The sequence below is a fragment of the Lathamus discolor genome, chromosome 10 (genome assembly GCF_037157495.1).
Source record: "Lathamus discolor isolate bLatDis1 chromosome 10, bLatDis1.hap1, whole genome shotgun sequence".
Taxonomy (NCBI): domain Eukaryota; kingdom Metazoa; phylum Chordata; class Aves; order Psittaciformes; family Psittacidae; genus Lathamus; species Lathamus discolor.
Window position 1 is genome coordinate 10,625,664 of NC_088893.1, and position 15,953 is coordinate 10,641,616.

The 15,953-nt window shown below is 49.8% G+C and overlaps 1 protein-coding gene across 2 annotated transcripts in view; it reads left to right on the top strand.

Annotated features, from left to right (window-relative positions):
* SH3PXD2B (SH3 and PX domains 2B) overlaps positions 1-15,953 on the top strand; it is a 73,426-nt gene that overhangs the window by 40,218 nt on the left and 17,255 nt on the right. Inside the window, exons 4-7 of one of the 2 annotated variants that reach the window (XM_065690339.1) lie at positions 3,383-3,459; positions 6,473-6,564; positions 14,976-15,001; positions 15,372-15,407. In XM_065690339.1, the coding sequence (XP_065546411.1) occupies positions 3,383-3,459; positions 6,473-6,564; positions 14,976-15,001; positions 15,372-15,407 (231 nt within the window). The remainder of the gene's footprint in view (positions 1-3,382; positions 3,460-6,472; positions 6,565-14,975; positions 15,002-15,371; positions 15,408-15,953) is intronic. The other variant, XM_065690340.1, reaches the window with a different exon arrangement.

Below are 15,953 nucleotides of genomic sequence, written 5' to 3' on the forward strand. Positions count from 1 at the left end.
CTAGCCTGGATGGAGACTAAGTGCTGTGATTGCTCATGGGTAACATTAGGTATGTAGATAACAGAATCTAATCATTTCTGAATGCTTGAGCTGTGACAAGAGCGTGAAGCTGGTGAACTGGAGCCTGCAGTAGCCCTGGCTCTACCTGCTGATGGAAAACCCCACTAATCAGCCAGATGTCCAGAACTGCCTTCCTTCACATGTCTTCCTCTTGGTATTCCTCATGCTGATGTTGAAGCTGAGGGCAGGAGCACTGCTGTGAGCCTGTTAGAAGTAAAGTAAGTCTTGTCTGATGATGTTCTTAAAGAAAAAGCAGAGCTGGTAGTTATTTTTGTCATAATGGATCAAATCTTGCTGAGGCATCCAGGAGTCAAGAATCCAAGTTGCACCAAGGCTGTCCTTGCTCTTGCTTGATACTACAAAGGCAACTGAGATTGCTCCCCATTCACTGTCACTCTGTATCTCTCATGCTGCAGGTTTACTGAGTGAACAGTTCAGCTGACCGAACAACCTTACCTTGGAAAATCAAATCCCAGAGACTTTTCCCTCTTTTCTGCTGGAGGACATAATTCTGAACTTTCTCCTCCCCTTTGGCATGAACCACAGAATACTAGACCTCAATCTGGTCCAGTCTTGACCAAGTATGTGCTGTGGGCAGCAGGAAGAGAGTCCTCCTGGACCATTAGCAGGGCAGTAACCCAGTATTGAGCTTGGAGTTGTTACAAGCTCCTGGAGGCAGCAAAACAGTGTAAAATAGAGAGCAGTTAGAATGAGGTGTGGGTGATGAGCGGCACTGGCTTTGCTGTGTTCCCTGGAGCTGCAGCAATGAGGGGTGCAGATATGGGATGAATAATGATTTCATGCATTTCTCTTGCATTATATGGTCTTTGGCCATGTGAAAAGCTCTAGTGGACAGCAGATATTTACAGATACGGTCTAAGGAAAATGTGCTCAGGAAAATACTGCATCTCATTGACCCAGCAAGTTGCTCATCTTTCCCTTCCAAGAGGGAAGTATTTTCCTGCACTCTCTTGCCTTGCCACTCAATGATTTATATAGTGTATTTGGCAGCACTGAAGGGTCTGCAATTATGTTAATTAGGCATTCTGATTAAAGAACAGCTTTTTGTTAGAAAATAAACTTCCTTATTGAAAAATACAAAGTCTAGAGCAAATCAAGAGAAGAGCTGGGTTTCCTGCTGGTTCATATGTTCTGTGCCTGGGCTAATGGAAGATCACTTCAGTTGTTGTGATATATTTATTCTCCAAAAGTATATTCTTTTTATTGGCATTCACTAGCATCTGTTTGTTGAACATTTAAATATTCCCACACCCAGAGCTTATTATTTCAGACATTTATAATGTACCCACCCATTAGCGTTTTAATTTTGGCAGACATAAAAGCAAAACGGCCGTTCCTTAAACAATTGCCAACAAAACTATTGTGATCCATTCATCTTTTTAAAAATCATCATTCAAACAGAAACGTAGGCAGCAAATACACCACGACTGCTGGTGAGAAGGGAAAACTGTTGATCATTTGCTTGTCTGATAGAAAATAATTGGTATAGGCAAACAAAGGAGCTCTGACCTGCTTATTGCTCCCAGGCTTTCCAGACAACTGTGTTCCCAGGCTTCTCGTCCTCAAAATCTAAAAGACAGATTGAATAGAGGGGTATTTTCTTTTCTCTGTATCATAAAGACTGCCAGACTTGGCTCGGGCAGGCTGCGAGAAGGAAAGCATTTCAGAGCAGAGCGTTTCCCACCATGAATATCTCAGGCCCTCGCTGTTAACAGAACATAAATGAGAAGCAATCCTTCTGGTATGAGCTGGTCCGACCCTATGCTTTTCACCAGAGGGCAACCACAGATCTAGGATTGAGTATGATTGCTGTGTGTTCCCTTGGACAGCCCAGTTTCGAAGGCATTCTGCATTAACTAAGCCTAGCAGGAGATTTGGCTCCTCCATAAAGTTCTGATTCATGCTCCTTGCAAGCTGAAGTTGGGTTGGCTTAGTTCATCTCTGCTAGAAAAATGCATTGGCAGGATGCACAAGTCATGCGTGTTCCGGATCCTGGGCAAGTGAGGGAGGAGCAGGGGGGTGACCCAGCCCTGGTTTTAAAGCTGTGATAAGTGTGCTGCCATTTTACCACATCCTGTTCTTGGGTAGCTTGGTACCATCCAGCCTCTGGTTCCAGCAATGCCATGGCTCCTGCAGTGGCTTGCTCTAGGGCTGAAACTAGCCATGGTGCATCCAAGGGCTGTGTGACTCTCCAGAGTGCTTTTCCTTGTTCTCATGTTGCTTGCAAAGAGGGTATGTTGGTATTTGGTTGTGAGAGGAGTTTGGTTTCTGGGTTGCCCCATGGTGACTTCAGTGATAAGGGAAGGGATTGCATGGACAACCGCATCAGTTGCTCTCCCTGGGTTTGGTGGTGGAACTGGAAACCCGAGTAAGGACAAAAAGAGACGAGACTTTCCTCTGGTACAGAAGATATCAGGAGGAACTGTGGGAATTTCATTACCACCCAACCCACCCCCAAACCCACAATTTTCCAGGTGATTGTATTGCAAAAGCAGTGCCAGTTCCTGGTGCTTTGGGAAGCTGGGTCTGAAATCCTACCAGATACCAGTCTTTTTGATCACCGTATATCAGTTTCACTGTCTGCTAATGGCTTTAGTCTCATTAAATGCCAGAGAAGCTGTTCTCTGTGAAAGCAGCTTGAAGCATTTAGGACTCATTAGACTTCAAAGGAAAGAAGCCTGTACCACAAGCCAGAGGGGAGGAAATAGAGTGGGCAAGAGGATCCCATTAATGGAGAACACAAATAAACCCCAGACAGGAAGGAAAATCCTATAGGTCTGACTCAGAGCTGCAGTCCCAGCGCTGGCTTTGAGGACCAGTTCAATTCAGGAGTTTCACAGAGAGAAACCCTCTGGCTTGGCTTCTGCCCCCACTAGACCCAGATGCCTTGCAACAAGGGTCTCACCAGCAGTCACAGGGATGTCCGCTGCTCTGGCAAGTGCTGGCATTTGCCACTGGACTTGTACACCCAGGACTTGCGTACCAGCAGACTGTAAGGTATCAGGCACATGCTTGGGTAGGGCCTGCTCTTCCATCATCGCTACATCAGTAGGAGAAGATGCGGATGCAGTTTGCTGGCTATTGTTTCCTCTGCTGTCCTTGAGCATACTTGCTGCTTTAAATGTGCTTTATTGTGATAAGGTATTTAATCTGTGGGAGGGAGCGTTGGGGTTTTTTTTCAGGTACTGGGCTTTTGGCAAGAAGAAGATGCACAGGGAACAGGTCCTGACAGAGTGATTCAAGAGAGCGTTCCTGGGTATTGTGCTGACCTGCTCTTCTCTTTCCATCTCTCCTGTTTAAGGGAAGATCCTGTTCCGCCGGAGTCACATCCGTGATGTTGCAGTTAAGCGCCTGATACCCATCGATGAGTACTGCAAGGTAAGGGGAGGTTTATAGCATCAACCAATGATGAAGCCACCTTGATCAGGCTCAGTCCTGGTTGACTGATAATATATAATGGTGTGCCAGTGCTGGGAGGATGGGCAGCGTGGGCTTTGTGTGGTGGGAGAGACTGTGGGTTTTGGGAATCAGCCAAACTAACGGAAGGGATGTCATGGCTGGAATAACAAGTACAAGGATAAAGGTGAATTAGTAAATGCATCTTGACAGCGCTGCAGTCAGGCTGCGGGTGAAAACCACTGCGGGCCAGGATAGCAAATGAGAGCAGAGTGATGGAGACGTAGTGCAAGATGTGCTTGAATCTGTGTGCTCCATACAGCATAGGGGAAGCTGATGGTGCAAGTAACCACTTGGCTCCAGCCAGGCATGATCAGCCCCTTGTCTTCTGAATCACTGAAATGTGCCAGCTACATACAGATGCACACAACTGTAAATTTAATTTTGGGAAGAAGTCCCTAAGTGGTAAGATACTGCAGCTGTCTCTTTCAGAATGATGCCATTAATGGCATAAAATATAATGAATCCATTTGACTTAACAACTGAATGTAATGGCTGATGTTATATGACCCACTTAGGGAGCCTCTCTCTCCTCCTGTTAATGCATTACCAAGTAATGACATGCACACTGTGCCTGGTCTTCCAGTTGCTGCTACGTAACCATAAAGCTGCTGAGCTGAAGGTGGGTGTGAGACTGATGGCTGCAGAGATGTGGAATGAGCAAGGAGTCAGCAGGAGCAGAGAGATGTCCCTGGAGGGCACAGTGGGCTGCAGATGGCAGCCACAGGGTCCTGGGCACACTCTTAGTGCCGTGTTTATCATTGGAAGTCGATGTTTGGAGGGTGGTGGTGTAGAACAGAAATACAAAATACCTCCTCCAGCTTGGCCCTGCTGAGGGGTTGGGTGAATATGTTGTGAACACGTTCCTACAGAAAGCTGTGTAAGAAAGTTTTTGCTTTCTTGCCATCTGTAAGAGAAGTAGTGTGTCTTTTTCACTTGGAGAGACCTGGAAATAAGGTGGGTAAGATTTGGGGTGCAAGTAGGTGAGAGGAGCAAGGCAGGGACCCACTGCTTTCACAAGGCAGTGCTCTTGCTGCTGAAGGGCTCTATTCCAGGTCCCACTGTACTGAACAATGTGGCAATTTAAAGAAAGGTGCAAGAAGAGCCGCAGAAGAATCAGACCAATTGGTAAGAGCCACTAGCGCCAAATGAGACTTCAAACAACTAGAGAAATAATAAGGTAGAGTGGAGGTCTGAAAGTTCTTACCATTTCTCCAGTTTATTCTCTTTGTGTTCTACATCTGCTAGTCTTTCCCCTAGTATGAAAACAGCCTTCCTCCTGTCTAAGATTTTGAGAACATGTTTGTTGGAGGGTTGATGAAAGAGTTGCAATGCTGTGATGTTCTATCCCAACATGACTGGGTGGACCACTAAAAGAAATGCTACTAGGGATAATCCTTCTGACTCCATAGACAACAGATTTCAGTGCAATGAGGCTTGTCTCTCTTAGGTAAATGACCTTTCTCAGGCTTGTGGGCGGCAGGGCCTAAAGTTGCATTCTGAAGGCACTCCCAATTCACATCTTTGGGTGGCAGAGCTAGAGCTGGGATAGATGTCATGCTATTTGTGTAGATCATGGGATGCCTGGAACTGGGGAATGGTACCCACGTGGGAATGTCATCCATGCAAAACTTGGTCTTTGAATAGTCCTTCCCTCCTCCTAAAACCCATGGATTGAGTAGTTTTCTCTCCCCTGCCTCTCACATGATCTTGATCGCAGCTGGCCTGTGATTAGTGGTCTGACTGTCTGCTGTGCTGGCAGTGGATATGGCTGTGTGCTGAATGGCTGGAAGGGCTTTTGGGGGCATGCAATTAGGTCAACATGGAGCCACATCTGATCTGTGTGGTAACCCCAGGGCTTTGCAGATGTGGCTTTGTCTCTGATATAGAAATGAGTGGTGGTTCAGTTTGCCCACACCCCTGTCACAAGACTGCTATGACAGCAAATGGACGGGAGAAGGAATTATACAGAAAATTGGTTAAACATCTGCTCCAGGCCAGGCTGCAGCACTGCTCCCACATCTCAAATCATCCCTTTTACAGTTACATGCAGGGTTTTTACTTTTTTGCAGCCACCATAATCTGTGATTCTGCTCTCTCCTATGAGCAGAGCCCAGGGCGGTGCTCTATCAGGCAGCTGCCCATCCTGCTATCCCTGCCCAGCCCTCACTGCAGCCCACATTGGAGAGGATCTACAAGAGCTCTGGCCCAAGGCAAATACTGCTGTCTCAGACTCTACCCGCAGCTTCCACAGGCACACACACTCTCATCCTGCAAGTCCCACCGTTGAAGCCTGTCTTTTTGCAATAGGCTTCCTTCAAAGGAAAGGAGAAAAGCAAAGGCAGGTTATATCTCCTGCCATTCAACAGCATGCATAGCAGTCTTCCAGCCCTTGCCATGACAAGCTGGTATCTGTACTTTTGTCTCCTGTTGCTTCTCTCCCTGCCTCTTCCTGAGCTGCCATCCCCCAGTGGAACATTTTTGGTATGTGCTGGTCAGGGCTGATGCCACTAAGAGTCTGCCGTGTGTAAAGTCTTTCCCGAGGCTGATGGCTCCATATGCACAGCACAGCTAGGAAACTGAACCCTGTGATGGCTGGGAGGCTGGATGCTGGGATGGATGCCCCCATGGCTCTTGCCTTGTGAGGGCACACACATCCGAAAGGATGGAGCGGGCTAAGCAGGGTCTGGGCAATCTCTGCTTATTCTCCTTTAGTCTTCAGTTGCAGCAGGGGTGGTATGGTGAGAGTTACTTGGGGCTGTCTGGGTCTTGCTCCACTCCAGTGTGTGTTTGCTGTAGCTCTCCCCAGCCTGGCTCCACACTTCTGTTCTGGAGCTTGGTGCCATGACCCCGTCCCCTGCACTCTGAAGGCCTGTCCTCACTCGGCTCCTTGCACAGTCTTGATGCATCACCAGCGTATCTGTTTCGTCCACAGGCTCTGATCCAGTTGCCTCCCTACATCTCCCAGTGCGAGGAGGTTCTCCAGTTCTTTGAGACAAGACCTGATGACTTGACGCCCCCCAAAGAGTAAGTTGATTGGGTGGCTGCCACTGCCAGGGTGGTGATGGAACACAAGCTGCCTTAAACTTGCTGGTGTCCATAAGACTCTGATGTTCATCAGTGGTTCCCTCCATGAGTCACAGATCTGGGATTTGGAGACTTTCTTGGAGAGGGAATGGGGCTGTGCAGCTCAAGGTGGACACCTCAATCTCTTCAGCCAACTCTTGACACAGCCTTCTCAAGTGGGGAAGTGGAAACAATTATCTGGGACCCTGTGAAGAGCTGGTCTTCTGCTGTGCCACTTTCTACTTGTAACGCCTGTTTCAGAAACATGGTTAGTCTGAAAAACCTCATTTCACATGGCTACTAATGACCTCTGCCTCATTTGAAAGGCCCTTGCGCTTAACCGTGTCCATGAGCCCCATCTATAATAACACTCCGGAGTCTTTCCATGCAAAGCAAGGAACATTTGCAAGGAATCTCGCGTGCCTTACGCAACTCTGTGTGGTTATAAGTCTTGTGACTATGAGCTACTTTGGCCAGGAGCCACCCATCTCTTACTAATCACAAGCAGCATAAATCTGATCAGCCGCCTCCATCTCCTGCTATGTGCTCTCTCTTTTTATGCTGCATGTGACACGATGCGCAGCTCTACCAAAGGTTGAGCAATGGCGGAGGCTTGATTAATTATGAGAGGAAAGGCAGTAAATTGATTTGACATCATTCTGTATTGGAAGGGTGTGGAGGTAGATAAAGGGATTTTGTTTTTCTCCTCTGAGCAGCAACACTGAGCCTTTCTCCAGCTAACTATTACAGTTGTGTGGACTGGGTTTTCATTTGTTTTCCATTCCCTCTCTTAATTCCCCCTTCCCCCATCCCTGCTTTCCCCCTATGGCTCCTGTTTCTATTTGCTTGGCCTGTCATCATTCCTGCTGCAGCTCCTGGTCACTTGATGAGATTGGTCTGAGGGCCCTGGAGCCCATTAACTGATTGCTTGCTGTCCGCTGGCGCTGTCATCTGTCCTGCCCAGCTATTGCTCACCACTTAACCTGCCACCCTGTCAGTCATCCCTTAGCAAAGGCAGCAGCTCCAGGACAAGTAAGAGACACAAGTTAAAGATGAGCTTGCAAGGACATTGCATAGGGGTTTATCATGGTGTTAACGGTCCCTGGGGCTTTTCTGGGGTGTGGGGGGCTGTCTGGGCATGAGTCTTTGAGCCCTGTGTGATGGGAGGGTGAGCTGCTTTGCAAAAGGAGTCGGCTATTGAACTTGCCAATAGCTGAGGCACCTTCATACATGGTGGGCTGAAGGGCAGCTCCAGCCTGGCATGCACTTTCCTCACCTATACTTTGTCTTGTAGACTGAGCCAGAAATCAGATGGGGTGGGAGCTGTGGCCAGAACAAGGAGCAGATTCAGATGTGGAGACCTTTGCATGCAGAGTGTCAGGCCCAGAGTGATGCAGCTCTGGGCTCTGCTGTGTTTGAAGGTGTAGCTCCTGGATGTCTGAGCAAGCAGTGATCAGTACCATGTCCCTTGTTGTCTGCCTGGCTTGGGTCTGACAGACAAGGGGAGCAGAGGTACCAGCCCAGACTCCAGTCCCAGGGATGTGCTTGCACTGTGGGGTCCGTCTTCAGGTACATCCCACAGTGTTCTTTGAGCAGCTCCCAGATGCAAAATTGCCCTCACTGCAAACTCGCTGTGTTTCTGTGAGTGAGCAGTGCAGTGCTGGATGGGCGAGCAGATGATGCATCACTGGATCCAGTGGTGGTCGTATTCCCTCCTTTTGCTTGCTCCTCTCCAGGGAGGAGAGGCAGGCTCACAGCGCGTAGAATGACTTAGCCCGTGACTCGTGTCCATTTGCCTCCAGCAGGAAAATGCTATAGCATCTCAAGGACATCTCTGTTGTGTTTCCTGTCCCAGCCTGAATGCCAAAGGGGTATTTATTAGCTACAATTCAAAATGTTAATTAATAAAAGTCCTTGACTCTCTCCTCTGGAGAGATTGGTGGGAGCCCTTTCCTGAGCTCCATGTGCTGGCTCGCCGCCACCTTACCCATAATGAGATGAGAGCTGTGATAGACGGCTGGGCTGGATCCGACGTGATGGCGTGTCTGGGGTTTGGCCGGATGTCATCATTCATCCAGCAGATAAATACTTTTCTCCGGGAATTTGAAAGGCGGCCAGGCCATGAGCGGAGTGGAAAAGAAAAGGCAGTGTTTCATGCGGGATGGCTGAAAGGCGGGAATGAGGGAGGGGAAAAGGACTGGTCAGCATGCTCGGTGCCAAGCCAGGCAGCCGCTCTCATGGCACCGTGGCCGGGAGCCTTCCTACTCCCCATCCCTCACCTCAGCTTCCCTGTCTGACGCCTCAAGTCACAGCACACCCATGGGAATTGCAGCTGGTGCCCCTCAAGGGAACATCCCTTAGTGCTGTTGGAGGTACCCTCTGCTTGCTTCTGTCTGGGGTGCAGGTAGAGGATCCATCCAACTCGCATCACCCCAGGATGTCAAACCACATTCAGGGCCTGCAGTTGACTACAGTCCATGGAGCCCTGGTTTAACTGCAAAGGGTGAATTTAGTCTTTGGATTTGGCTGTGTTTGGGAATGGAAAGAGAAAGCTGGACAGCCCACGCATCTGTGTTCAGGCCCCTGTCATGTCTGCTTTCTCCAGCTCTGGAGCTCTTCCTGGGCTGAGCCAAGACTCTCCTGCTTTCCTGCAGTGCAGCTTCTTTCATCAGTGTCCCTTTCCTGGTGTTTGGAGCACCAACAAAACCAAGTCACTTCAAACAGGAGAGCAGATTGAGGTTGTGATGTTTCCACGGGCAGTGATGATCAATGGCTTTTGTGACATGGATCCCTGTCCAGCAAACTCTGGACTGGGATAAGTCAACTGCTTCCACCTTGGAGGGCTGCCCAGTGATGGATCAAAGTGGGGCTGAAATCTAGAGGCATTGGCTAAATTTGGGAAGAAGTGACTCCACAGAGCAGTGGTGGGGGGCAGAAGGAGAAGAGAAATGCTCTGGAAAGTTAGCATCTGAGGGGATGTGGGATATTTCTCTTTGGTGTTGGATGAAAGCCCTATGGAAACAGTAGTTTCAAAGAAGAGAAATCATCAAATTCCTCCTCCCCGCGTATCTCAGCAGGTCTGACCAGCAGCAGGATGCTTGGCTGTTGAGGTGGGAAGTTGCTGTGTGCAGCACCCCCCTTACCTCCCATCCAACCTTTTTCAATTTAAAGTCTTTTTTAGCCACAGCAGAGAGTTTCTGGAATAAGGCAGGGGAAGTCTGAATGGCTGGGCACACAGCCACTGCTGAGTCAAGGCATTCAGCTGCTAACTGTCCTCGCCAGCTGAATTTCAGCTCTGTGACATGCGGGAGCCCAGGTTAACTCCAGTGTTCCTAGGTCCGTATTTAATAGTTGTCCATGGTGTACAAGTGGGGTGTGCTGGGGATGGAGCCCTCATGGTGCTGCTGCACAGAGGCTGCAGAGCTGCTCTCCTCTATGCAGGAGGCACCCTGGCCATGAGAGGCCTTCTACGTTAAAAGCATCTTTCATTGTTGTGTTTTAGGTAGCTGAGCATCCCATCATATATAAGACAAGTAAAGTTGTGCTTTTGAACCTTTTAGCTTAACCTGATTTTTGTTTTCTTCCCCGGTGGGGGCACAGGCACCTATAAAGCAAATTTGCTCTCTCTTAATTTCTTAAAGATGTCCTCAAGCACCCCTCCTCACTCTGTCTGGAGGCTGTGGATTCGCAGCTTGAAAGCTACCAGCTTCAGGAGTTACTGATGTCTTTAAAAGGCATAATTTCCTCTTCTCTCAAATATCTTCATCATTATGTGCTGGTCTTGCTCTGAGCTCAGCAGGTCTCCTGCAGAGGGAAGCCAGGGCTGAAAGGCTGTTGTGGATTCCCTGTCTGCCCAGAGGCCACACCAAGGCTTAGCACAGGATTGGGGTGGGCAGCAGTCCTGGCACTGGGACTCTCTGAAAGCCTGTTAAGGAGCCTTTATATATGTGTGGGTACCCTCGGAGCTCACATCCCCATCTTGCCTTCCTGCTTTTCCCCAACAGGTCTTGGCTGAAGGGAAAGGTTTTGGGGATGTTTTAAGGGCAGTTCACCTCTGCTGCTATGGATGTTTGCTGGAGCAGAGGACCAAGTGCAGAGGGAGTAACCCAGCTCATCCCTGCCTCGTGCCCTGCCCTGGGAAGCATCACTGGAGAGAGAAGGAGAGTGGGCAGGACCCAGGATCCTGACTGGTTCCTGCTGTCAGCAAAGGCCTGTTAGTGCTGGGGGCTGCCTGTGGAAGGCACATGATAAGGAGCTGGGACCTGACCACATGAGGAAAGTATGCTGCTAATGAGGCTGAGCCTGCAGCGACTCCAGCAGCCTGTCCTTATTCTATTAATCCCAAGTCCTGGTGATGCGCGGTTAGGTGGGGGTGGCACAGGCAGGCAGGGTAATGAATTGCTTCCTGCATGCAGGATGACAGGGTCTCCAATCAGGCACCAGCCACAGTAAATCATAGAAGGGAGAACTGGGCTAAAATGAGACTCAGACCTGATGTGATCTGACTGTGCCAGCTTGTTTGCCACAGGGGCTGACTGAAAGGTCCTGCTTAGGGCTGCAGTTTGGTCCAAAGCGCCAAAAGAGGATGCTAGACAGATGCATATTTCCATCATTAAAACAGAACTAATCTGCTCCTTTCCCTTGTTTCCACAGATTGGAAAGGCAAACTTGTAGTCAGTGTCTTCCAACAGCAAGTCTCTTCCCTTCCTGCTTCCCTGTAGCTTTTTGTGAGGTTACCTTTCCGTATGATTGAGCAGAAGTTTTCCTTGTCATCCTTGTGTGGTGTTTGTTTGGGGGATAATAGTGGCATGAACTCCTGGGTGACAGGGGATTTAATGGAAGAAGGATGGCCTCAGATCCCTGATGCAAGATGGAGTGGCTGCCCCATCTAGGAAGCCATTCCAGGAGCTTTTGCTGGTAAACTAGAGATCTCCAAGTTAATGGATGTTGGTTTGGGTAAGGATGCTTGCTGGCTTGTGGCTTTTGAGCCATGTCCTGCTATCCAGGCAAATTACAGCTGGTATAATGAATTGTTTGGTTTGCCGCTCTCCTGATGCGTATGTGCACTGGGTTAGCAAAGTTTATGCAGGCTAGGTCTTAGCTCCAAAATAGTAGTCTCCTTCGCTCTCTGCTGAGCACTTTCTTTCCTAGATGACAGCAGATGGAAATATCAGAGTGGTTGAATCCACTCTGCAAAAATACTCTTTGTGCCAGTGCAAGCCACTTACGTGGGCAGGGTAACTGATTTTCTGTGCTAACAGGGCAGCTTTCTGGGCCTGAAAGTGCAGCTTGGCCAACTGTCCCGTGGTTAAGCACAGTAGTAGCACTAGCACTGCAGCATGGGGGACAGGAGCTCTATTTAGTGCTCAGTGGAGCATTTGCTAAACATACTTTTCCCAAACAAGAGCTGTGTTGTACCCCATTTCTCAATCTCTCACCTCCATAACCTTTGCTAACATCTCCAAGCTTGCCGTATATTTACAAAATGACCTATCTCCTGATAACTATTTTGATGACATCACTGCATTACAGAAGGATGGCTTTTTACAGGAGCTAGATTTTTTCTGCAAGAGATGTTTCCTCGGAATGCTGACCTCATATCTATTTCATCTTGCATGTTGGTGGTGGCTCCAGTCTGGTTGGCTTTGCAGCAGCTGGAATTGCCTTCCTTGTGTTGGTGCCCCACTGCCCCTCTCCAGCTCTGTGAGCACCTGTGGGCAGCAGGGGTGGTGCAGAGGTCCCCAGGCTGTCAGGACACCTTCCTTCCGTGAGTTCCACTGCAAGATGGGTTCTTCTGCATGGCAAGCTCAGAACCACCTCCCTGCAGCACACAGCCGTCTGCCTAGCCTAGCAGCCACTGAGTGTGACTGCCTTAGGAAGGAGTTTAAAGTCAAGCAAGCTTGTAATACCTCTTCTTTAGGCACTGTTGTAGCCTTTAGGGTTCTCCTGTTTTTATAAATAGCGGCCTTTAATTAAATTTTCTTGCCTTAATTATGACCCTGTAAGTCCATGAACACTGTCAGTGTCCACAGCATCCTGCAGTAAGGAGTTTCACAGCTTGCCTACCTATCATTGAAGAACAGTCTGTGTGTCATGCTTTGTGACTGTGCTGCGACTGCCTGGTTCATATGCACAGCCTGGCTGTTGTGGGAGTAAGAGCTAAATGAGTTTCACAGTGGAAGGCAGAGTGGCCTTTTCCTCTCCTCTTCTTTGGAACCACCAGTTTCCAGGCAGCTGTGCATGCAAGCTCTGCAGCATGCCTTTCGCTGGTCCACCGGGAATGGAGGAGGAGGAGATGCTGACGGGGGTTTATTGCTGTTTCCTGTCTTGTCTGAGCCTCTTGTCCCCTCTGAGGTGGTGGGCTGGGGCTTCTGGTCTTCAGACCTGCAGCTCTTTGTACTTGTGCCAGGAACAACCCAGCAGCAAAGTGAAATCGCAGCTCTTTCCTTGCCCCCTCACTCAGCCAAAGCAGCCAGGGGAAGGAAACAGGGGGATCAGTTGCAGTAATAGGTTGAGCAGATGGCAGGGAAAAAACAAGTTATTTCCATCAGTGCCCTCCTGTCAACATGAGGGTGCCATGCCCACCACAGTGCTCATCTCTCCTTGCTTCACCTCCCTGCCCTGCCAGACTGCTGAGCTGGGGCAAGTTTAATGCAGCTTAATAATAAACTCTGGTTTAGCTCTGCAATGAGGTCTCTGTTTAGAAATGTCTTTGGGATGCTCTGTCGAGTAACTTCTTCCAGTGTCTCTGTACCCGGGACCTGGTATTTAGGTCTTTGCACAGTCTGTGGTCTCTGACCTCAACAGATAGTCTCCAGTTTCTAGATAACAATGTCCCATTTGTTTCTAGTCCATCTTTGTTGCATTTCATTTAATTTTATTGATAGCTCCATGGATGTGTACCAGAGGTTTAAAGTGCAAAGGGAAGGGGGGGCTGGGAGGATAAGGCACTGTAAACAGAATGCATTGCCAGGATGGGTGTGCAGGCTTTAGAGGCAGCCAAGTCCCCACATCACCCCATTGCTCTGGGGGAATAAAATGTCTTCAGGAATTATGGTCTGAAAATGCAGATAAGCTTCAAGGAGAGCAAAGCATAGCCCAGCTTTGCATGGCTTTCTGGCTGAGCGTGGACGGGTTTCTTTGGTTAGCCTGAAAACAAAGCGGAGGGGAGGTAAGATTTGTCATACCAGTGGACTTGATAAACAGACGAAGAGGCTCCTGGGGTCTACCTGGGCTGGTCCAGCTGCCTTTCCAAGCAGCAATCAGGCAGCTCAGAGCCTCAGGAGGGTCCCCTTACCACCAGATGAATGTTTTCCTCCTTGGAAACTCCAGTGCCTGCTCTGTGCTTTTCACTGTTCCTGGAAGTAACAGGGATAGATGCATGTCTCCTTATACCAGAATATTACATTTTGGCCAGATGGTCTTGATCTGTCATGTGTGTGAGTCTGAAGAGCAGGGAGAGCAGTCTCCTTCGTAAGCGAACAGGGAGCAGCCGCCATCACACACACTGCAGCAGCATTTCAAGGCCACAGTGGTGAATTACACGAAAGTGTGGGGAGCCCTCTTGTAGCAACATGGACCACTGTGGTCGGGCTGTGGACAGGGCTGGTGCACGTGTTTGGGTTTCAGGCCATCTGTGTGTCTTGGTTTGTTCCCCATGATTTTCTAGGACCATATCTTCCTTGATTTGGTGTTTGCTCTTTAATTGTGAAAGAACCCACATGTCATCACGCCTGAAGAGTTGTGCTTGTGCCTGGGTTTGAGGCTGTTCAGCGACCGTGTTTCTTGGCAACATTCAAATAAGAGAAGGGACCCATGACCTGTGGTTTCTAACCCATCTCATGAGTGGTGTGGCCAGTGCTGGCCATACCAAGAGGGCTTGTGCTGAAGCTACCTCATTGCCTCCTCATAGCCACCAACATCTCCTGTTTGCTGTGTGGTACTTAAGGTACTTGAGCTGCACAGCCACGGTACTCATCCCTTCTACCACACTTGTCTACATGACTTGGCCTGTTTTGGGGTATAAATGTTTGTCCCTTCCCCAACTGCTCCTCACTCTTGTCCCTGAGAGCTCAGGATGTGGAGGAGCTTCAGTGTTTCCCTTTTTGTCTGTTTTCTGACTGGTGCCCACTTCTGTGGGAGCTGTGGTCTGCGCTGGGAGCAGCTCTGGGGGTTTGGGCTTCCTCAGCTCCTGACTCTGTTGCCAGACAGTCCCAATCCACCCACCTTCACTCGGTGACACGCTGGGAGTTGTGGCTGTCAGACCAAGGCTGAGGAGGCCACGCCGGCTGTGCCTTCCTGGATGGGTTTGTACTTGGCCAACAACCCAGCTGCCCCATTGCTCTGCTGACGCTCTTCCTTCTCTTTTTCAGGGAGCCCATTGGAAAGAAGAGATCTGGTAAGCAATCCTTTCCTCTCCGCTGGTTCCACCAATTCCTCCTTCCACCCATACCCATGGTCTCCTGGAGCAGGGCAAGGGCCTGGCCCCATGGCAAGCCAAACCCCTCCTGTTCTACCCATGGGGCTCCCCAGCATGGTGTGCCTCCTCCACCCACCCGGGAGTTCACTGCAGTCTCCAAGCCCTGGTCCCATGTCCCCTGTGCATCCCGTGGCGCTCCCAAAGGCGGGATGGATGCCCGCAGCTCTCTGTGCTGCGCTGGCCCCCCTGTTCACTCATTAACCAAGTTAATGCCACCGTTGCTGCCACCCCGAGTTGGTTTCCCTCCCAACCTCATGCCTTGTCTCCCGTCCTTTTGTTCCTCCATCAGGGTTTATCCAGAGAACGGCCTCTTTCCTGCAGAGAGGTAGTAACAGCCGCTCGCTGCCCGGCCCTTGCTCTTGCTTTGCCTTTCACCAGCGGGACATCTGCTCGGGCTGGGTGGGCAAGAAGCTGTCACGTCCCCTGTAGCTTTCTGTGGTGGCTGGTGGACACGGGGCAGTAGTGGAGAGGAGGTACGGCGGGCTGGGACTGGCGCTTGGCTGTCGGTACAGCTCCACACGCAGCGGCTCTGTCACAGGTCTGGGGTGAAGGGCTTGGTCTGCAGGCAGGAGGATGGGGATGCAGAATTTCCCATGTCCAGAGGAGGGGCTGAGCTGCGTGGTGGCCAGCGTGAGGTTAAAAGTCCTCTGATGCAGCAGCACATTCTGCTTCATGATTGCACTAGCTGGGACCCTTTGGGTGGATGGTTGGGTCTGGGATGCCCTAACCCTGATCCTCAAGAGAGGAACATCTCTGGAAGACCCCCTAGTCGGTGTGTTAGCAGTTATCTGTGCTTGCCAGAAAGAGGAGAGGGGAGGGGAAGAGCCTTCAATCTGTGGACTAGGGGGGGCATCTTTCAGCTACCAGAGCT